This window comes from Triticum dicoccoides, chromosome 4A (genome assembly GCF_002162155.2).
Source record: "Triticum dicoccoides isolate Atlit2015 ecotype Zavitan chromosome 4A, WEW_v2.0, whole genome shotgun sequence".
NCBI classification, from domain to species: Eukaryota; Viridiplantae; Streptophyta; class Magnoliopsida; order Poales; family Poaceae; genus Triticum; species Triticum dicoccoides.
In genome coordinates, this window is record NC_041386.1 from 584,745,542 (window position 1) to 584,767,755 (window position 22,214).

The following is a 22,214-nucleotide window of genomic DNA, read 5'->3' on the forward strand; positions in this document are numbered from 1 at the left end:
GTAACTCTCCGGTACTCTAAAAAAATACCCGAATCACTCGAAACATTTCCGATGTCCGAATATAGTCGTCCAATATATCGATCTTTACGTCTCAACCATTTCGAGACTCCTCATCATGTCCCCGATCTCATCCGGGACTCCGAACTCATTCGGTACATCAAAACTCATAAACTCATAATATAATTGTCATCGAAACCTTAAGCGTGCGGACCCTACGGGTTCGAGAACAATGTAGACATGACCGAGACACGTCTCCGGTCAATAACCAATAGCGAAACCTGGATGCTCATATTGGCTCCCACATATTCTACGAAGATCTTTATCGGTCAGACCACATAACAACATACGTTGTTCCCTTTGTCATCGGTATGTTACTTGCCCGAGATTCGATCGTCAGTATCTCAATACCTAGTTCAATCTCGTTACCTGCAAGTCTCTTTACTCGTTCCGTAATACATCATCTTGCAACTAACTCATTAGTTGCATTGCTTGCAAGGCTTAAGTGATGTGCATTACCGAGAGGGCCCAGAGATACCTCTCTGACAATCGGAGTGACAAATCCTAATCTCGAAATACGCCAACCCAACAGTACCTTCGTAGACACCTGTAGAGCACCTTTATAATCACCCAGTTACGTTGTGACGTTTGGTAGCACACAAAGTGTTCCTCCGGTAAATGGGAGTTGCATAATCTCATAGTCATAGGAACATGTATAAGTCATGAAGAAAGCAATAGCAACATACTAAACGATCGTGTGCTAAGCTAACGGAATGGGTCATGTCAATCACATCATTCTCCTAATGATGTGATCCCGTTAATCAAATAACAACTATTTGTCCATGGTTAGGAAACATAACCATCTTTGATTAACGAGCTAGTCAAGTAGAGGCATACTAGTGACACTCTGTTTGTCTATGTATTCACACATGTATTATGTTTCCGGTCAATACAATTCTAGCATGAATAATAAACATTTATCATGATATAAGGAAATAAATAATAACTTTATTATTGCCTCTAGGGCATATTTCCTTCAGTTTCTGCGTTCTGTTGTGCTGCCCTTTCACCGTTTCTTTTATATCCGGAGATCCGTAACTTCGATTGGGTTGAAACCTTCGCCCAGATCTTTTTCCAAAAATTAGCTTTCTTGCGGCCAAAGTAGAGCATCAACCGCCTTACGAGGGGCCCACGAGGGTGGGGGCGCGCCTGCCTATAGTGGTCGTGGGCCCCACCCTCATGGCCACCTTGGGCACCGTCTCGCGTTGATTTTCTTCCCAAAAATCACAAATATTTCAAAATAATTCTTCGTCCGTTTTTATCCCGTTTGGATTCCGTTTGATATGGATATTCTGTGAAACCAAAAACATTCAACAGACAGGAACTGACACTGGGCACTGGATCAATATGTTAGTCCCAAAAATAGTATAAAAAGTTGCCAAAAGTATATGAAAGTTGAATAATATTGGGAAAAGCTCTCCTTCACCCGACCGATCACTCGCGCGGCATCCGCCAGCTCCGCGTCCGTCGGATCGTCTGTTGATCGGACGGATGACAGCCTCCCCACTTCCGCGTGACGCGCGTGCGTTTCTGAAACGAAGTCATTGTTTCAGTATAGTTATTCTTGTAACTGACCATCTCTTCTATTGATTCTATCAACTGACCAGCACTATCGACTGAGAGGGCTAGGGTACGCGGCTGGATTCGGGAGGGGAGGGCGGTGGCGTGGGGCGGTGCAGGGCGTTGGGCGGCGGCGGGCAGCTGTGGGCGGCGCGGGGCATTGGGCGGCGGGGGTAGCGGCGCAGGGCGTTGGGCGGCGGTGGCGGGGGGCTGTGGTGGTTAGATCCAGCAGCGGGGAGGCGGAGGACCGTGCGGTTGGGATGGAGGCGGCGGCTGGGTGGTCGACGGCTAGGCAACCGCGGCAGACCAGCCGCGATGGCGATGATGAGGGGATCTGAGGTCGCTGACGGCTGCACAAGCAGCAGGTGTGTATCATTTTTGCAACAAAGACCTTGTTTCAGAAATAAAAAAAATTATCCGGTGGTGAAGTGTTTTTTCAACAACAGGGTCTATTTTTAGAAAGTTTTTGCAACACAAGTCTTGTTTTAGAAAAAAAACCAAGATTTTTTTTTGCAACAAGGGTCCTGCTTCAGAAACATAGGCCCGGTTACAGAAAACGTAGAAGAAGCACTTGGAGCGTACACGACCAAGAATTGCAACACGACGCGTGTTTCAGAAACATAGCTCCAGTTGCAGAAATCGCAAAGGAGTTTCCAGCGTGGGAGCTCGTCGCCGCCATGCCGGAGTAGAGGCCGCGCCTGTGCTCAAAGCAGTGACCCTCGGTGAGCTCAATTTGTGTCAGGTCCAGCCATCTGACACATGATATGATGCGCTGGAGTAGTTCCCGCACGCCGGCGGCGGGCAGATTTTGCGGTGGGTTGGCCGCAGCGCCGCGTGGGGAGAAGCTTTGTCGAAGCCAGCGGCAGGAGTGTTGTTTCTGCAACAGAGCATTTGTTGCGGGAATAACGAGTGGGCATGCGGAAAACGGGCACTAGATCAGACGGCTATCAGGTCGGATATCCAACGGCCATCGCGGTGACGGATAAAATCTTAACATCCACCGGCGGACGCGTAGCGTCGCCCAATAATATTGGCATGGAACAATCAAAAATTGTAGATACGACGGAGACGTATCAACACCCAAAAAGGTTGTTAAAGGTCCGGTTGAAAAACTAGAATTTAATACGTTAGCAATAACTTGTCAGAGCCTTTGTTGTAGTGAACATTGTTGGTGCAATGACTTGCCCCCTTGGGTTTTGGAGATGTTTGTCAGAAACAGTAAGGGAATGATTTCTCTTTTAGTGCACACAGAGAGAAATAGTCCATGACGCAATTCTTGGGGTCACACTGCAAAATCTCGCCTGCGAAGATTTGGGAGGCCCATGTCGAGTCGAAGTGCAAACTGTTCTCTTGGCTCCTACTCCATAATAGGATCCTGACTGCGGATCGTCTGGCTCTAAGAGGGTGGCCATACGACCCAATATGCCAGTTCTGTCTTCGGGCTCTTGAGAATGCCTCCCACCTATGCAAGGACTGCCCCCTCGTCTTGGACGCCCGTCGGCTTGTGTTCTCCTTGGTGGGCACCACGCCATTCCCTGGCACATCAGATACTTCAATTGAGGATTGGTGGGATGGCGGGCTCAGCGACTCCCAGGCCAATCTTAGCAGCTTTCTCATATACGTCATGTGGAATGCATGGAAGGAGAGGAACCGCCGCATTTTTTACGGCAAGAGGATGACTTACATCGAGGTCGCTCACATGGCTTATGAGGACATTCTATAATGGACTTTAGCATTTAGCCCTCGCGTGATTCGGAACTATGAGAAGTTGGCAGGCGGTCTATTTTATTTTGTTTTGGGGTTTCTGGCATGTACCCTCCGTAAACATGTCACTCTGTGCATTATTCCCTCTTTTCAATGAAAATGTAGCGCTCTTATCGATTACTCAAAAAAGAAAGAAGTTGTAACTTTTTTCTTTAGTTGTGACTGTTCCCCTTACGTCCCTCCATTAGTGTTTCAGTTTCACTTTCCCTTCCCATAGTCTATAAGAAAGTTCGCTCCTCTTCTGTAGAAAGACACTTAATTCCCAACACAAAGTGAGACAGTAGACCACCGAAAGCCCTGTCTCTTGCGCCCATGTATGGTAGAGAGGCAATCAGGTTTTTGGGGAGCACTCTAGCATGGCTGCTAGATTTTCCACCTTCATGGTTGAGCAAGACGACTTCCCAGACAAAGACTTCTTCCCTGACGTCGGCCACCCCATCGGCAACATGACGAACGACACATATTTCTCTCTCTCTCTCTCTCTCTCTCTCTCTCTCTCTCTCTCTCTTGTTAGGGATTGCATCTGTCTACTACTTTTATCTATTGATATGGGGATGGTGTTCGTCTGTCATGTACCCAATTGGATGACTACTTACATCACTTTGCTACTTGATTCAATTATCATCTCTATTATGATTATCACGTTTTAACTACCTTTTTTGGATTGAACTTAATGAAAAATTGCTCAAATATTCAACCATCCGAAAACCTGGTATGTGTAGGCAATTTTCTTCAATTGCTTTTGCTGCAACTCCCAAACCTCCTCCGTTTAAGGCTAATAATTACAAGAGATGGCATGGGAGGACATTTCTTTAGCTAACCACCATGAACTTTTTTTGCGCCTCCAAGGGCAAGCCAGAGGAACCACTGATAATTTTCTTACCGCTGGTAGTTAGGAGAGATGACCATGGGATCCATTTCTTCACCATCCCTAGCAGGACCATGTTGTTGTGGCAGCATACTACCCCCAACTAGATCTTAAGAAGATAAACACCGGTTGTGACCAAGCCAAGCTAAAATCAACTAAACCAACAAGCAGAGGAATAAAATATCACAAGACAACCAAACTGGAATCTCCTAGCAAGGACTGAGAGACGAGTTTCGAGATTATAGAAACACCTAAATAAACAAGAAAAAGGAGCAGTGCAGATGTAGATTGTGATACCATGTTGTCCCCTTCCTGTTCCATCAACTGCTCCGTCTGCACCATGGGGACATCATAAGCATGAAGAAACTATTTATCTGCACTCCACTTCAAGAACAACTGCCATATGTTAGAACTAAACAACCGATGAAAACCGACTACTGATGATCAGTTGCCATCGTTCACAGTAGCTTCACGCCGGCGCCCGTGAGAGAATCGATGACAACCTTGACCTTGACATGGTACGTCTGGTCTCTCCACATGGAGACAGACACCGTGGGGATGCCCCGGAACAGCAGGCGCTCACCGAGCACCTACCCGATCTTGGCCACGTCCTGCTTCTACTCCATGCCCGGCCTCAAGATCTTCTCATGTGAGCTCGTTGCACACGCGATAGTCGCCCGATGGCGTGTGGATGATCTGGGCGCTCACAAAGTTGTTTGTGAAGTGCATCTTCAGAACATAAGGCATCAGGAACTTGGTGATTGCAGGCGCCCTAGTTGGCGCAGGGATAACCATATCAGCTACTCCCTCCGTAAACAAATATAAGAGTGTTTAGTTCACTACTTTAGTGATCTAAACGCTCTTATATTTCTTTAGAGAGGGAGTATGTAGTTAAGGAGTAAATTGCCAAAACCACCACAATTGTGTCGCGCAGTGCAAAAAATCATTGTTTTCATAAAAGTTTGTCAAAAATACTGATTTTAAGTAATTGTTTGCTGAGGACACTAAATGCTTGACTGACCGCCGCTCAGCAGGAGGATGATATTCACCTCTTTTTCCTTTGTGGCTTTGCTAGAGTAGCTTGGTTTTCTTCTCCTTGGTTTCTTAGATCTGACACTCTGATTTAGGGCCATGACTCAATGCATTCTATTCTCGTTCATCTTGTTTTGATGGGTCATCCCTATGCTTCTTTGCAAAATGTTTTGAATTTTTTATGGTGCATTTGGAAAGCTATAAATGATTTCCCTATTTGAACGTAAAAGGCACCTTCCTTATCAAGTTCACATTGTTGCTGCTAATATGGATTATGCTTCGTGCGAAAAATCTTTGCTCCCTTCTAACAATAAATTTTGCGCTAATACTCAACATGATTTACATGAGATTCCCGAGCAAGGGCAAACTATTAAATCTGATTTGTCGATCAATGGAGCTAAAATCTTTTCAGATGCAACTTTTAGATCTTCAAAAATTCCAGGTCTTCCCCAAGGACAAGTGAGGACAGGTGTAGGAGTCTACTTTTGTCCTCCTTCCTCTCAGGGAGAACTTAATATTCAGGTTCAAGCTTCAGCGCCTCCAACTTCAACTCCTCTTCAAGCAGAAGTTGTTGCTCTCGCATGTGCAGCTCATTTGGCAATCTGTCTTAATGTTCAGTGCCCAATCTTTTTAACTGATTGTCTCCCTCTTGCCTCAGTGGTTGCTTCCAGGAATATTGCTCATTCTGCTGCTCCTTGGAACATTAGAAAAGAATTGGCGTCTTTTGTTAAATCCACTTCTAATATAAATTTGCAAGTGTTTCATATTTCTAGGAATTTGAATGGAGTGGCTCATAATCTTGCTCAACAAGTTTACCAGTCTATTAATGCTCCTGTTCTGGCTTGTTCTTTTCACTCTCATGCATCTGATTCCTGTCCAGTGGCAACCTCTTTGTCAGATTTTAATCTCACAGGTTTTCAGTTACATAAGGTGTACTGCTTTTAGCAGCCTGACGGTTTTCTTGCAGCTAACAACTTTGTGCATCTGTGGCCACTCGTGCAAATTCCCAATTTGCATGTTTCCAACTTCATATGGTGTAGCAAGAGACTTCGTTGGACTCCTTTTTCTGCTGCATCTTCTCTTGCAAATTGGTGTGAGGCCGCTGTCTACTTCATCTTCTACTCTCTGCTGGCTTATGGCATAGCTGTATTAGTCCTCTCTTAGTGCATGTTGTTCATCTGGTTGAGTTGTGCTCAGCCTTTCTTTGCTTCTTCCATCCAGCTTCTCTCATATGGCTGTTCTCTCTCTTACTAATCTTCTCGATATTGTATCCTCTCTTGTAATGATACTATAAGCTGTCAATGGAATTGGGCACCTGTCGGTGCCTTGCTTTGTTCAAAAAAAAAAGCGAAATATGGCAGGCTGGGTCTGCCGCCAAGGCTGACGTGGCACAAAAAATTAACGCCGTTTGCTGGACGTTTAGCTCACAAAGGGCCCACTTGTCAGGACTCAAATTTCACCCGTGCATTTTTTATTGAGCATTAATTTTGTGTGCAGCGCGTCCGCCACCCACGCTCGGTCGCTCGCAGCGCTCTCGACCGCGGACCACCGGAGCTGCTCCCGCCGGCGAGCTCGCCACCGGAGCGCCGTACCACCGCTGACCCTCCCACCCCACCTTGCTCGTCTCGCCCCGCGCCCTCCTGTGCAGCTGTGCTCGATCCGGCCGCCGCTCCAGCTCCTATCGTGGACGGTGCCGAAGACCGCCGCCGCCGCGAGCTTCCGTTCATGCTCCAGGCTGCCCACGGCGCGCTCCTCCGTCCTGCCAACGCACCACGTCGACGGCGGTCTCCTCGCGCGTGCGCTCCATCGACGACAGCAGCACCACGAGGAGCCTCACCGGCAGGTGGGCGCACGCCTCCAGCCGGCGGAGCTCTTTGCCAGCCTTGTGGATGCGGGCGCCATGAGCGGCCATCACCTCCTGCAAAGGTTCCGCGCCACAGCCCGCTCCGGCGAGCCCCGCCATGGATGCCATGGCCTCCGGCCGCGACCTCCTTGCTAGTCGCCGCTGCGGGCCGCAGGCGCCGGCGGCGCTGCTGCCTGCTGGTGTTGCTTTGTAGAGGTGAAGCAGAGGCGTCTGGCTAGGAGGCTCCTGCGGCCGAGGAGACGCCGGAGTTGACATGCGGCGGAGCGCCATAGAGGCTAGGTATTGGGGGAAGATGATAGGAGGATAAGGAAGAGGGCACGGGGAAGCAGCTCGTCGGAGCGACGGCGCTCGCCGGCCGGCGGGGCTCCGGCGGGTGCGGCTGCCGGCCCTCCTGTGCGTGATAGCGGATCCAGGCGCTGCCTCCCGATCCAATCGCATTTTTTTTCCTTTTTACATAATAAGGTTAACTGTTGGCCCGTGGCCTCGTGGGGGAGATAAAAGATTTTTTTTCTTATTCAGCTTCTTTTTATCCTTTTCTGTGTATGATGGATGGGCCCCATATGACAGCAACATGACGGTCTCCCCCAACTGTTTTTTTTTTTCGAGAGTACGCCAATAACGTAACATATTTTTATAGAAAGCAGAAATATGTATAAGAAGTTGAGTGTGATGTGAACATCACACAAAGAAAGGGAAAAACCATCCACACCCACTCCAATTACAAAGCCTACTCTCTCACAAATCTATTTAACGCACCAGCACCTAACCCGGCATCTTTCCATTCTTTGATCTCAGACATGATATGGTTATGGAGCTCGTCCACCGTTTTCTGTTGGTTTACCCGGTTGAACACCCTAGTATTTCTTTGCTTCCAGAGCGACCAAGCCACTGCAGTCATAACCGTGTCGAAGGCTCTCTTGTCAGCTCGAGTAAAATTTCATCTTGCGAGTAGCCACCAGTCCATCAGATTATCTTGTCCTTGTGGGTGAGCCACCTCCAAGTTGAGGCCAATGATGCATTTGTGCCACACTTGTCTAACGTATGAGCATTGGATGTGAATGTGCTCCGCATTGTCTTCCTCTTGAAGGCACGTGTAACAAGCCGACGGATGATCTTGCAGCCCATGTCTTGCTCGGCCATCCGATGTCCATATCCGGTGTTGGACAGTCAGCCAAGCACGAATCCTGCATTTCAAAGACGCCCAACTCCTCCATATACAAAAAGCATAAGGCACCCTCTCCAATCTTGGCATAGCCTGTCATACACAGAGCGAGCCGTGTATTGCCTCGACGCATCCGCCGGAGCGAGCCGTGTCTCCCCCAACTGTTATCCTAGAGGGAAATGAGTAAAATCAACCGATTGATTTTGTTGAAAGATCAACCGCTTTGTTCGGCAGCCACGTACCCTCATCACGCGTGGCTAGTGTGCCCACACCTCACAACCTTTGAACCTTATCCCTTCGTTCTGGACTGTTCTCTTGTGAAGTTCTGATTCTTTCTCTACCCACCGCAAATCTCTCTCTGCCGTCCCCATCTAACTCCACCGGCGCAGCAACGGAGAACTGCGAGAGAGACGACGCAGCAAGCTCCGACTGTCCACACCATCGCCGCAACCCGTTGCTGTAATCCCGGCTGCTCGGCAACGCCTATGTTGCGATCCGGCTGCAGCCCTCGTCGGAAGCAGCGAGGGCTCGCCAATGCTGCGAGCCGCCGCCGGAAGCAGCGAGGCATCATCCGTCCTTGTGCTACGACGCTGCGTTGAAGCGCATGGAGCGACGGTGCAGCAGAACGAGGCGCGGTGACTCTGAATTGAAGCGCGTGGCGCCGGCGGTGCTGCTGGGACGGCGCGGCGAGTCAGGGCGGCGGCGCTACGTACATTCGCCGACGGTGTTACAAGGGAGGGCGCAGCGACTCCGCATTGAAGCACGTGGCGCCGGCAGTGCTACAGGGGCGGCGCGGCGAGTCGGGGCGACACTGCTAGATTGAAGCGCGCGGCCGCGCTATACTAAAGCGTACGGCGTCGACAGTGCTGCAGGGAGGGCGCAGCGAGTCCGAGCGGCAACGACAGTGCTGCAGGGAGGCGCGACGAGTCTGGGCACCAACACTGCACTGAAGCGCGGCGTTGCCGGCGATGCTGCAGGGAGGGCGCGGCGACGCTGCACTGAAGCGTCGACCATGTTGTGCAGACGGCGAGAGGAGGGCGCGGGGACGCTGCACTGAAGCGTCGACCATGTTGTGCAGACGGCGAGAGGAGGGCGCGGCGACGCTGCACTGAAGCGTCGACCATGTTGTGCCGCGGCGAGAGGAGGGCGCTGGCTGTATGTGCGTTGAGGCGATGTGTGTGGGGAAGAGAACGAAGCAGGGGTTCTATCAGTGTGCATTGACCAAAATCAATGCACAGGATTCATCCAGATCAGCACGATTGGACGGCCGTCAACCCGACTGATTTCCCACGTTGATTGGTACTAGCAGCCTCCTAGACCACGTGGCCCTGATGTGATGGATGGGCCCACTGTCAGTTTTGTGTCAAAATATGGTCAAACGTTGTTTTTAGTGTTTTCAGCAAACAAAATTACTCCAAATCGATGTTTTCGGCAATTGTGGTATTTTTTTGGCAATTTACTCCTAGTTAAGCTGATCTGGGTAAGCCGGGAAATTGGAAACTTTAATTTTTTTTAATGATTTACCTCTAATGAAATGTGTGACAGGCTGTGAGAAAGAAAGTAGGCCGAGGATGTGATCCCACATACATAAAGAAAAGTTTTTTCCCATACTGGAGATGGGTGTTACAAGTCCGGTGTCCTTTGAAGGTGCATCCAGCCTATGCAAGCTCATACTCTTGGTCTGCGCTTAAACATGGACAACTCCGTGTCTCTCTGAGTAACTCAATAGCCAATGGATCCACTCCAACTCCAAATCAAACACGAATCCAATATGGTTAAACACGAATCCACAAATATCAAATACTCCAAGTAGCAGTCTTCAACAATGATATAACACTCGTGTGAAACCATGCATGTTTGATGTTTCTTAATTATGTAATACATGTAATACTGTTGTTTGTTGTCCCTCTTCAATCTAAACAGCGGTTTCCTACTAACCAGGTAGTTGGGGCTTCATTGTTGGGAATAGAAGAACCTCCTGAAAATTCACAAAAAACAGTAAGTCGCTGGGCAGAGAAATGCTGTGTCGTGCAAAAGAAAAGAACTACAAAGAGGGGGTAGGGGTGTTGCACAAACCTTGATGTTCTGCGAGTCCGTCAGAAGCATTGCGATCCGATCAATTCCCATCCCCCAACCGCCCGTTGGTGGCAAACCATACTCGAGAGCAGTGCAGAACGCTTCATCGAGCGCCATCGCTTCGTCGTCTCCCGATTGCCGGCTCTGGGGAGAGCAAGGTTTCACAGAATGGCACGCAGGTTTTCAGAAAAACGTGGCTCTAGAAATTTAATCTAAAGTTTCAGCAGAAAGTTTCGGTTTCTGGTTACATACCCTCAGCTGCTCTTCAAATCGATGTCTTTGCACCAATGGATCATTCAACTCCGTGTAGGCATTGCATACCTATCAAGAGGATACATAAGTACCGAATTATGCTTTACAAATTAGGGGGGAATGTGCAGCACTGACGCATAGTGTTGCAGAATAGCAGAATTTACCTCATGCTTGTTGATGAATAACTCAAATCTTTCTGTCAGTCCTGGCTGAGTCCTGTGCCATTTGGCCAGTGGGCTCATTATCTCTGGATGGTTGATGATAAAAGTTGGGTTCACACATGTGGCCTCCAGGAAATGCCCAGTAATCTGGTATAGAAGAAACTAGTATGCTCAATAGACGTTATGGAATGTTTGCCTTAATAGATTATGATAAACTACGGTGAACAGAGAAATCATAAGTTGCAAGATAAGTTAAACAAGCCAAGTTTTTTTGAGGAATATTAGACCAACTTGTTACATTCTTGAAAGTAAAGAACATATATTGATCGCCTTGCCTCCTCATGATATACTTATGAGAAATATGATCAGTATTCGGAGTGGGTACCATATATGGTCACAACTCAAGACTAATATAAAACTAACAAGTAGTTCTAACAAAGGCTGGCATCCAAGAGACAGGAATGAAACCTTGTCAAGCAACCGTGCTGTTGTTTGAGGCGGCGAGCATTTGATTCCATACTTCTCACACGTTGCCGCGAGGTATTTGTTAGCCTCGTCGCTTGACAAATCTGATGGAATGTCAAGCCCAGCGATAGATTTCAGTTCCTGCATCATATCTATCCTCCTACAATGACATTGAAGCACCAAACAACCCAAGTGAGCAAACAACTTAGATAATATCAAATCATATTTCACAGGTGCAGTCATGATGTTCAGAGACCATATCTACTACCTGTAAGGAGGTGTGAAATCGATCTCTATGGGAGGGTTATCAGCTCCATTCGCATGGTATTTTATCCTAGTACCACCAGTCAGCTCCCTCACCATACCTGCCATAGTTACCAAAACTTAGATACACAAACATTTTCGACACAATTTGGCAGACATTTCATACGACAGCTTTTCTAGCCCATCCATGCAATCAATTGAAAAAAAAACTGATTCCAGTGGTCCATGAATGCATCACTTGGGTAGTACTCCCTCCGTTTTTATTTAGTCTGCATATTAGGTTTGACTGAAGTCAAACTTTGCAAAGTTTGACCAAGTTTATAGAAAAATATATAAACATTTACCATAACAAATCTATATGATGTGAAAGTACATTCAATAATGAATCTAATGGTATTGATTTGTTATTATATATGTTAATATTTTTTTTATAAACTAAGTCAAAGTTTACAAAGCTTGACTTTGACCAAAACTAATATGCGAACTAAATAAAAACGGAGGGAGTACTTGCTAGCCTAAGTGCAACACCTAACATTTGGCATGGTCTGCCTGGCCTGTAAACATGAGCCAGAACTATGTGTTGCTAAAATAAGTACGTACCCGACAAAATGGTTTCAGTAAGCTCCATCAGGTCATTGTAGTCTGCATAAGCCATATAGAATTCACATCCTGTAAATTCAGGACTGTGAGTTAAATCAAACCCTTCATTCCTGAATTGCTTTCCAATCTCATAAACACGGTCCAAGCCACCCACAACCAACTGCTTCAGATGGAGTTCAGGAGCAATTCTCATGTACAGATCCATGTTTAGTTCGTTGTGATGTGTAACAAAAGGTTTTGCAGATGCCCCCCCGGGAATCAAGTTCATCATTGGTGTCTCAACCTGGAAAATGACAAAGATGGGAAACCATTTAACCAAATAAGATAATGACTTCTCTTCTCTTAAATAAGCGCTTCAAAGAGAATGCATAATGGTTCAGGACCCACCTCCAAAAAGTTGCGTTCATCAAGGAACCTTCTGATGAAGGAAATGACCCTGGATCGTGTTCTAAAGATATGTCTCACTTGATGGTTTACCATGAGGTCGAGATATCTCTGGCGGTAGCGAGTTTCCTGTAAATAGATGATAAATCGTTGGAACTAGCTAGGAAATTATGATCTAACATTCAAAACTGGTCGACGTTTTTTAACACAGAAATAACCTCTTGAGTGACAAAACACAAACTGTTCTAATTTTTTTTAAAGGTATCACAAAGAACAAGAAAATTGAAGCACTGTATCTGTATGCACCCCAGCAATTGATGATATGAAAGTATTTATATAATATCCACCTATTAAAGCATTACTGGGCACTAATATCAAGTTTTCAACATTGATGACTGACTGTATAGAGTGTGGCTCGAACACATCATTAAATTCTCATATCAACTGAGTTTTGGCGGTCAAGGGGTCATGGTGACACTAACCTGGTCCTTTAAAACATAAGCTTCAGTGTTCCTTCCTATTCCTGGAACCCAACAATCAGCACCAGCTTTTGCTCTTGTTGTCTGTAAAATAATAAAACACTTTAACATCTTGTATTGAAAGGGTGTATCTATCTATTTTACAGATGTCTAGGTAGAATATCATGGTCACATGGATAACATGCTCTAATTTCCAAGGAATTTAAACTTGAGATAGATGGATCCAACATTGATATTTTTCAGGTAAAAGTGGACTGCCTTTTCTTATCTGTCCTCTTTTATGTGCCTTAGTGAGCAACATACCTGTATGACTGACAATGCAGTGTGATCAGAAAACATGTACAGATCAAAAATATTATCTAAATTATCTCATAAATAATTTAAATTCTGAAAATGATGTGGCATGACAGGACGGTACTCCCCCCAAGAGGAATTTACAAAAATTCCGAAGTGTGCACAACTAATTTGTGCAAATCAGCCCCTTGGCCGACTTTATATTCACGCCATTCTACTTCTGGAGAAGTATGGGAGCAATTTCGCTAATATGTTTTTTTACATGGTCTGCCACATGTTCTATCATTAAAGCAGCATGAGTGCTCAGTGAAATATCTAAGGATAACTCCTAGAGTAGATTTGTTTATTTGATCGTTTATGATTTTCGTTGCTTGTCATCGATGGTGGTGTTGTAATTTGTTGTGCTTTCTAGGTGTCACTTCTGATACAAATATGGCAAGATCAGAAATATCTGTTTAAGTATCCCATCTCACCTTGCCAGCAACAGCAGTGCAACGCCCGGTTCTCTGGTTCGGTAGCATATGGAGGCATGGGGAGAGCAATATTAAATTTCTGGCAAATATGCTAAGTTCACCCCTGCTACTCCTACCTGATATGGATGTCAAAATAAAGTGTTACCATGCCAGGAAAAAATAGCTGAAAGAAAAGGCATCAAGTGTCAATTTCACGGACTTCTCTAACATTGTTCGGACTTTCAGACACAGAAAAGATATAATCCTCAACGAGGAACTGCTAAATTGGACAAGCACACAAGTTTACTAACCTGGGTATCCAATTATACCGACAATATCACCCCGCTTCACAACACTGTGGCACTTGTAGAATTCAGTTTCGGCCACCTCTGAGCAGCTAACAGAGAGATAAGAGACTAGAAATCACTTCATATATTTTGGTAATGGAAAAAATATATAAAGAAAAGGTATTATAAATGACAAACAAAATGCATCTGATATGCTAATTTCGTCATCTTGATCCAAACAATGCAACTGATACCTGGCCCCAGCCATGACCTGAACCTTCACCCCATCGCCATAGAGATCATAAAAGAAGAGCTTGGATGAGGAAACTCTCTTGCTCATGACCCTCCCTTGCAGGCACAAACAAATAATTTCAGGAAGCAGTAAACTTTGGCAGTGCTAACTACAGTTACTTTCACATGGAAATAATCAATACCAGCCAGGCTTTCAGTGACAGTCAGCAGATGTTCACCAGCACCCAAGCTGCTGTACTTGGCCACATAGTCCGCGATGGAGATCGCGACCTCGAACTTGTGCGGATAGGGGTCGACGCCCGCGCTTCTAAGCGAATCGAGCATCTTCAGCCTATTTTCATAGTATTGCTGCAGCAAGAAGCAGAATCAGCAAAGCTTCTTACTGCTGATAATTTTCTTACTGCTGATAGTTTGGAGAACTGACTGTGGGGTCTGTTTCTTCACCATCCCCAGCAGGACCATGTTGTGGCATCATGCCCACCCCAGCTAGACCCTAAGAAGATAAACACCGGTCATGACTAACCAAGCTGAAAGATTAGGGGCTAAGCGCATGCAGTACAACAAAACCAACAGGCAAAAGAGAAAATTCAGAGGAGTAAAAAAGATCACAAGACAACCAAACTGGAATTTCCTAGTAAAGACTGAGAGACGAGTTTCGAGGGTTACTGCCATCCGAACTGATGAATCGAGACTAGAAACACCTAAACAAACAAGAAAAGGGAGAAGTGCAGATTCTGCTTGAAATACCATGTTATCCCCTTCCTGTTCCATCAACTGCTCCATCTGCCTCCCCTCTCTCTCTCTCTCTGTCTCCAGCTGCATCATCAAAACCAAATGAGAAACAGGCATGCCCAAAAGCAGAGCAAGAACACCATCCAAGAGAAGAACAGGAGCACCACTCACTCGAAGTTGTTGGATTCACCTGTACGATGAAGATGAACTTGGCCAAACCGCTGTTGATCCTTCCTCTTTGACTTCCTCCGCGGCGGCTGTGACCCCATTTATATAGGGGGTACGGCAGGTGTGAGCTGATGCACCATTAGACAAAAGGAAGTTTGACGTTTCTTGGACTGGCCCCTGCCTTTTCTTTTCTTTAACTTTCCTTGTGAGTGCGAGCTGACTGTACTTCTTATGTTATTCCGTGGTAGCCAAGTTTCAGGGTCTCATACTATATTTGGCATGGGAGACTTGACCTGAAAAGTCTCAAGACTTGGAATCCAACAACGTGATTCCCAAGTAACAGTATTATTCCCAGCGCAGGTGTTTCAAAAGTAACATGTCGATCTGTATTGTGTTGCCTGGGACAGTTACAGGTTCGAGAAGTCGAAATCGACACGGGGAAGCTAAACTGAAAACATCATAAGCCTGAAGGCACTATTTATCTGCACTTCACTTCAAGAACAACTGCCATATGTCAGGACTAAACAGCCGGTGGAAATCAGCTACTGATGATCGGCTACCACCGTTCACAGCAGCTTCACGCCGGTGGCCGTGAGAGAATCGATGACGGCCTTGACCTTGCCGTGGTACGTCTGGTCTCTCGACATGGAGACGGACACCGCGGGGATGCCCCTGAACAGCAGGCGCTCGCCAAGCAGCTTCCCGATCTTGGCCGCCGCAGCCACATCCCGCGTCGACTCCATGCTTGGCCTCAGGATCTTCTCCTGTGAGCTCGCTGCGCATGCGATGGTCGCCGATGGGGTGTGGATGACCTGGGCCGTCACAAAGTTGTTTGTGAAGTGCATCTTCAGAACATAGGGCTTCAGGAACTTGGTGATTGCAGGCGCCCTAGCTGGTGCAGGGATAACCATGTCGGCTAGTTAAGCTGATCTGCATAAGCCAGAAAATAGGAAAAGGGAGTTAGGCAAGAACACATGCAATGTTTCAGAAAATTGTGAATGGTTATAGCGAGTACACAGCAAAAAAGGTACTCCATATGTTTCAGATTCTAAATCCAAGAATGCGTACACATGTATAATGTATCATAAAAAGGGCATCCAAGTTCGATGGTTATGATCAGTTGAATCCAGGGAAAGCATGTTACAGTTCACATCATCATAGTTCATTATTCTTGAAGTAACAATTTCAGCAGTTGAGAAAGTGACAAAGTGATCCAGTAAATAGTAATCAATTCAAAGCGTTATGGCTGAAACTGAAGAATTTTTAGTACGCAGCCTGAAGGTTACTGATATGTCAGCACACAGTATAAGTGTATAACATTCGGTAAGAGTCCATAACAGAAAGTTGGTTGGTCCCAGTGTCCCACTTTCAGCCTTTTCTTCCTAAAGCGTTTAATCAAGACTAACCGCAAACCATTTAAGCAAGTTGACATACTCCAAGGACCATACTGAGGAGAAAATCTGAAAATGATACTACTAAATATGGACATAAAGGAGTTACTAATCCGGGCAAACATTTTTGAAGGAACATCAAAACAAATCCAGCATGGATGTTTTCTCATTTGAGACTTGCAGAACTCCCTAACAATACCACAAGCAGGAAATGAAAATTTTACTTTAGGAAGATTGTATCAGGTAGGCATGTTGTCCTTTGAATGCCACCATTCTTTTCTTCCGTTCCATGGCATATAAAGTTGGGAGTAGTCAAAGTGTTGGAAATCGCTTTAATCAATAAGTATTTTGCTTCTACAGAAATCAGTAAAGATACAAAAAATTCCACCAATATATTGAATACCAAAAGGCCCTCATTCAAAGCTAAGACATATTGTGGTGCCATATCCAGGGTTGAATTACAGACTGAACTTGGAAACCCCAGGAGATCACAATGAGTAAGCAAGAATTCTTCTACGCAAGATAACAAGCAAGGAATGTTCTGAAGAAACCATAACTGGAAGTTGAGCTAAGTCCACCGGTGTGGTCACAAACACTGATGAAGCTGTCTTATCATTTGAGACTTGCAGAACTTGCTTACAACACCACAAGCAGGAAATGACAATTTTACTATAGGAAGATTGTATCAGGTAGGCATGTTGTCCTTTGAATGCCACCATTCTTTTCTTCCATAGCATATAAACATGGGTGTGGCCAAAGTGTTGGAAATTGCTTTAATCAAGAAGTTTTACTTCTACAAGAAATCAATAAAGACACAAAAAATTCTCACCGGTATATTCAATATCAAAAGGGCCTCAATTAAAGCTAAGACAGGGCTGAATTCCAAACTGAACTGGGAAACCCCTTGAGATCACAATGAGTAGGCAAGAACTGTTCTACGCAAGAAAACAAACAAGAAATGTTCTCCTAAAGAAACCATAACTGGAAGTTCAATTAATTCTACTTATGTAGTCACAAACACTGATGAAGCTGTCTTGTCACTTGAGACTTACAGAACTTGCTTACAATACCACAAGCAGGAAATGACAATTTTACTCTAGGAAGACTGTATCGGGTAGGCATCTTATCTTTTGGATGCTACCTTTCTTTTTCTTCCATACAATAAACAGTTGGGCCTGTGCACAGGACAGGATGCAACTTGCTTCTTCAGAGGATAAACTTTTCAGGCACATTACGAACACTATCAGGTAAATGTATTCCTTTATATACTTATAAAGCTGAATAATCTCACATTTGCTAGTCAATGCATTCTATTCAGTTACAACCAACGCCAATTAATCAAAGAAAACTTTCAGATCCACAAATAAGCAGTGAAAGCATATATCGGCATTTCACTTCTACGCAATGTTTGGTAAACTTAATTCAGTTCAGCTTCAAACCAACATATCGGCATTTCACTTCAGCCTTCGGGGGCTACACAATTTCCACAAATATATCCTATATCAGAAACCATAGATTGGATTAAGACCTACTGCACTGTATTTGTGAACGAAAATGTTCTAGGATGGAAGTGATTCCAGAACTTGAACTCGAAACCAAGTCCTGACGATATCATAGAAAAATGCTACTGTACAAATGTTTCTCCACAAGAAAATATGGACACAAAGGAATTATTACACCGGACAAACATCTTTGGAAGGAACGTCAAAACAAATCCAGCATGTACATTTTCTCATTTGAGACTTGCAGAACTTCCTAACGAAACCACAAGCAGGAAATGATAATTTCACTTTAGGAAGATTGTATCAGGTAGGCATGTCGTCCTTTGAATGTCACCATTCTTTTCGTCCGTAGCATATAAACTTGGGTGTGGCCAAAGTGTTGGAAATTGCTTTGATCAAGAAGTTTTGCTTCTACAAGAAATCAATAAAGACACAAAAATTCCCACCAGTATATTCAAATATCAAAAGGCCCTCAATTAAAGCCAAGACATATTGCACTGACATATCCAGGACTGAATTTCCAGACTGAACTGGGAAACCCCTTGAGAGTTGAGATCACAATGAGTAAGCAAGAGCTGTTCTACACACGGAAATAAACAAAGAATGTTCTCCTCAAGAAACCATAACTGGAAGTTGAACTAAATCCACGTATGTGGTCACAAGAACTGATGAAGCTGTCTTATCATTTGAGACTTGCGGAACTTGCTTACAATACCACAAGCAGGAAATGACAACTTTACTCTAGGAAGACTGTATCGGGCAGGCTTCTTATCTTTTGGATGCTACCTTTCTTTTTCTTCCATACAGTAAACATTTTGGCGTGTGCACAGGACAGGATGCAACTTGCGTTTTCAAAGGGTGAAATCAGTTGGGCGTGTGCAACTTGCTTCGTCAAAGGTTAAAATTTTCAGGCATGGAAAGGGGTCGGCCCTGCATGCTACTGGCGTATGAATCATCCAAGGATCATGGAGTCGGAGCTGCGTCCGCAATAGCATCAGCTGCCAGTCGAGATCGAGAGAGAGTCTTACCGTGGGCGGGGTAAACGGCGGCGGCGCTCTGCTCCCGTCGGGGCGGGCGGCGGCGGCGGCGGCGGCGGGGAGAGGGGCACAGGCACTGACGTTTCGCCCTACAAGCCAGAAATGCAAATTCAGAAGAGCGCAGGGGCCCGAGTGAAACAAAAACATCGGAAGAAACAGACGGTCGACCGAGAGCGAGAGCGAGGCGTCCCGAATCTCAACGCTTCATTCAGGCAGCGATAGTTCGGGGCAGCGGCGGCGCGATGCAGGCACTGGCGCGAGCGGCGCGGGGGCTGTGGCCGGCGGCGGCTGCGGCGGGGAGGGGGCAGGCGCAGCTGCAGGCGGCGCGGGGGATCGTGGTGCAGGTGAGGGACGGCAACCTGGAGCGCGCGCTGCAGGTGATGGAGCGCAAGATGCGGTCCAGCGGCATCGAGCGGCTCATCAAGCGCCGGACGGAGCACCACGTCAAGAACTCGGAGAAGCGCGTGCTCGCGCGCAAGGCGCTCATGGCGCGCGTCCGCTCCCAGGAGCTCGGCAAGAGCCTCCGCGACATCCTCATCAAGAAGATCAGGTCAGCGCCACCGCCACTGCCGCTCCCTCCCCACCTTCTCTGGCACAGTACAACATTCGTCGTGATGGTTGCGAGTTGCTGCGGTGGGCTGTGGTGCGCTCCAGGTGCTCGACGAAATGCCGGTTGCGGTTTTGCTTGTGTATATAAGGGCGTGTGGGTTAGGTTCCGCATGGTAGGTGTTTGATGAAATGCCAGAGTGATTGATTACAAAATTGTGAGAACGTGAGATGCAGATCGGTTATACTATCCTGGGGCTTGGTATGGGTGCTTACTACTTTAGAGCTACGGGCTGTTGAACATGGAGAAGATTTTGTGATAGAGTGAACTAGGTTGGCCTCAGATTAGATATCCAGAGACAGTCATGCTGTATTGGGTAATCCCGTCACCGATGTGATGCATATCAGAAACCGAGAAAATTGGAAGTCCATGATCCACAAATTTATAATAATCTAGTAAAAGGAATACAGGTTTGATCACTTTAATCAACAAAAGATCGTTTTAACCCTTGAATGTTGGCTTCGTTTATAAGTTCAACATTACTTGATATGAAAGTAACTTTATTGATGTTGTGTTAGTCAGTTAGTTGACATAGTTAACCTCTGACATTTAACCCTTGAATGTTGGCTTAATGTGTAAGTCCCCTTTGTTTGTTTGCATCAGCGTTGAGCATACGGCATAAACCTCTGATATTTAACTGGAAGTGTTAGATCAACTCTATAGAATTCATCCGGTCATGTGCAATGCAAATGTAGAATGTGATAGTATATGGTAATGAAGTAATGAGTGATGAACCATATCAACTGTCAAGGACGCACATATGAACCAGTATGAACTCTCCCGTTTCCTTATGACAACATCAGCATACTGAATCTCATAGTGCACAACATCTACTTATGAGTTGTATGAGACATGTATAATCTTAATTCTGCTGGGCTGCCATTTCTCATTTACTATCGTTTCAGAGAATACATGCTAAACAAAGTAAAACTAATATCCTGGTAAAATTGGAAAAACAAATCTGACATTGCACTGTCCTATTTTGGCACGAAGAGGTTAATTTAAGTATATTGGATGCAATTACCCCTTATATTATGGGACGGAGGGAGTACTTTTCAAAACCAATTCCCGCAATCAACTGCACTAACTGAAAAGACCAGCTGAATTAGTCCATGCCAACTTTCTTCTTAGCACCTTGCCTGGTGCAACTACATTGCTTCCTGATCAAGCAGTTGGGTCATGGATGATGGATGGTACAATTTAAATTGCTACCCCTAGGATTGCCTTGAGGTTGTAACTGTGATCAGTTAGATGATATAGCTAGTGCAGCATATATATGTCGAGTTACTGGATGAACTAAATCGGAGGAGAATCCCAAATGGAAACGGTAAAGATTCAAATATAGGCCACGCACTGACAGTAATACACAGGACAAGTATGATACAATAACATTATCTGACTGCTTACGGTTAGGTTATTGCATGGTTTCTAGAGCTTTCACATCTGTATTCACATTATTGTGGTTATTGGTTATTCATATCTGATGCATCATCATGGAAAAGTTTATGACACATGTTACTGCACTGATCACATGCTTGAGATAATTAGAGAACGGAGGCAAATAATTCATTTTCAAACCCATTGATGACAATATGACCACACAGGTGCAATCATTGTACTGCGATGTTGTATATATGTTGTTAGGTCTGTACTGCCTCAGATTGGGGGCACCGTGCTGTGGCTCCATATCTATGTAACTTAGTATTTCTGTCCGATACGTAATACTGCATTGGGCATGAGGAGTAAAATAGGCAAACCGCTAGCATTTACTGATATAGAAAGTCGAGTATGTTGAGCAGACTAATTTCTTACAAGGCATACCATTTATGTGATTAGCACATCACATCAGAGTGAGAACTCATTTCATTTTAGTAGGAGGTACTTACTGTATACTGTTTTTGTGATGCTGTTTGCACTTTGCGAAACTATTGTCTGCAAGAGCTTTTAATGGGGCCTCTAGTCTAAAGTACATAGTCTTGGAGCCTAATTCAGTATTATATACTTAAATTTGTTGAGTAAACGTTGTAGCACTATGCTCCATGAAAGCCTTCAGGCAGAAATCGGCGTTACTTGTAAACTTTGTTGTATGAATCACATTTTTTCTATCTGTTTACCGAAGAGTGTTTGCTTTGTGCAGGGGTCAGTAAGGGCATCTCTCAGCGGGCAGCATTTCAGCAACATTCAGCGGTACTACAGGAGGGTTACAACGCTATTTGTCATGGGTGCTCCATGTTGAACATTGTAATCAATCTCCATGATGGGATGTAGTAACTGAGCTGATGATATTTTTTTGAACTACAGATCTGTTTACAGCAGGTTGATAATAACTTACCTGCATGCCAAGAATCTTTTTACGTCTTGGATCATAGGCAAGGTTATGATAAATTGTTTGTTGAGGAATTTTTATGGTACACCTTAGTAATGTACTGTTCTTGGTGTCTCTGAATCTGCTATGGGTGCATGTGCTCTGTGTGCAATAATTCAGGCCTTTTTTTTGAGGAAAA

At 45.3% G+C, this 22,214-nt stretch overlaps 3 protein-coding genes, 5 non-coding genes and 1 pseudogene across 9 annotated transcripts; 1 reads left to right on the forward strand and 8 right to left on the reverse strand.

Moving 5' to 3' along the window:
• Positions 1 to 4,707: 4,707 nt before the first annotated feature.
• LOC119289214 lies at positions 4,708 to 5,044 on the reverse strand (annotated as a pseudogene).
• A 4,981-nt stretch (positions 5,045 to 10,025) lies between these two features.
• LOC119286992 (lysine--tRNA ligase-like) lies at positions 10,026 to 15,355 on the reverse strand. 2 transcript variants are annotated; one of them, XM_037566468.1, is made up of 16 exons: positions 15,196 to 15,355; positions 15,021 to 15,089; positions 14,698 to 14,766; positions 14,456 to 14,621; positions 14,276 to 14,369; positions 14,046 to 14,131; positions 13,756 to 13,871; positions 12,992 to 13,072; positions 12,513 to 12,638; positions 12,126 to 12,408; positions 11,530 to 11,626; positions 11,265 to 11,421; positions 10,800 to 10,943; positions 10,636 to 10,704; positions 10,384 to 10,527; positions 10,026 to 10,285 (listed from the first exon to the last, which is right to left on the reverse strand). In XM_037566468.1, exons 2-16 carry the CDS (start codon positions 15,054 to 15,056, stop codon positions 10,241 to 10,243), a joined length of 1,713 nt encoding a protein of 570 aa, XP_037422365.1. In that variant the 5' UTR covers positions 15,057 to 15,089; positions 15,196 to 15,355; the 3' UTR covers positions 10,026 to 10,240. The 2 variants fall into 2 exon arrangements, with proteins under 2 accessions (XP_037422365.1, XP_037422364.1); XM_037566467.1 differs by having other exon boundaries at positions 15,177 to 15,355.
• Positions 15,356 to 15,472: 117 nt separating this feature from the next.
• Positions 15,473 to 19,212, reverse strand: LOC119286993 (50S ribosomal protein L18-like). The gene is made up of 2 exons (XM_037566469.1): positions 19,095 to 19,212; positions 15,473 to 16,103 (listed from the first exon to the last, which is right to left on the reverse strand). The coding sequence occupies exon 2, from the start codon at positions 16,082 to 16,084 to the stop codon at positions 15,740 to 15,742; it is 345 nt and encodes a 114-aa protein (XP_037422366.1). The 5' UTR covers positions 16,085 to 16,103; positions 19,095 to 19,212; the 3' UTR covers positions 15,473 to 15,739.
• LOC119290389 lies at positions 16,719 to 16,836 on the reverse strand. Its single transcript, XR_005141900.1, has one exon. It is a non-coding gene; the product is annotated as a small nucleolar RNA snoR104 (small nucleolar RNA).
• Positions 17,165 to 17,282, reverse strand: LOC119290388. The gene has a single exon (XR_005141899.1). It is a non-coding gene; the product is annotated as a small nucleolar RNA snoR104 (small nucleolar RNA).
• On the reverse strand, positions 17,590 to 17,707 carry LOC119290386. Its single transcript, XR_005141897.1, has one exon. It is a non-coding gene; the product is annotated as a small nucleolar RNA snoR104 (small nucleolar RNA).
• LOC119290390 lies at positions 18,285 to 18,402 on the reverse strand. Its single transcript, XR_005141901.1, has one exon. It is a non-coding gene; the product is annotated as a small nucleolar RNA snoR104 (small nucleolar RNA).
• On the reverse strand, positions 18,737 to 18,854 carry LOC119290387. The gene has a single exon (XR_005141898.1). It is a non-coding gene; the product is annotated as a small nucleolar RNA snoR104 (small nucleolar RNA).
• A 104-nt stretch (positions 19,213 to 19,316) lies between the features above and the next one.
• On the forward strand, positions 19,317 to 22,214 carry LOC119286994. Its single transcript, XM_037566470.1, has 2 exons — positions 19,317 to 19,653; positions 21,848 to 22,214. The coding sequence occupies exons 1-2, from the start codon at positions 19,346 to 19,348 to the stop codon at positions 21,855 to 21,857; spliced, it is 318 nt and encodes a 105-aa protein (XP_037422367.1). The 5' UTR covers positions 19,317 to 19,345; the 3' UTR covers positions 21,858 to 22,214.

Excerpts from the sequence above, each read along its gene's own strand:
- LOC119286992 (XM_037566468.1), bottom strand. The coding sequence starts at position 15,056 with ATGGAGCAGTTGATGGAACAGGAAGGGGATAACATG. Across the intron at positions 11,422-11,529 it reads GATTTCACACCTCCTTACAG|GAGGATAGATATGATGCAGG; the intron begins GTAGTAGATATG and ends ATGTCATTGTAG. Across the intron at positions 10,705-10,799 it reads TATTCATCAACAAGCATGAG|GTATGCAATGCCTACACGGA; the intron begins GTAAATTCTGCT and ends TCCTCTTGATAG.
- LOC119286993 (XM_037566469.1), bottom strand. The coding sequence starts at position 16,084 with ATGGTTATCCCTGCACCAGCTAGGGCGCCTGCAATCACCAAGTTCCTG.
- LOC119286994 (XM_037566470.1), top strand. The coding sequence starts at position 19,346 with ATGCAGGCACTGGCGCGAGCGGCGCGGGGGCTGTGGCCGGCGGCGGCT.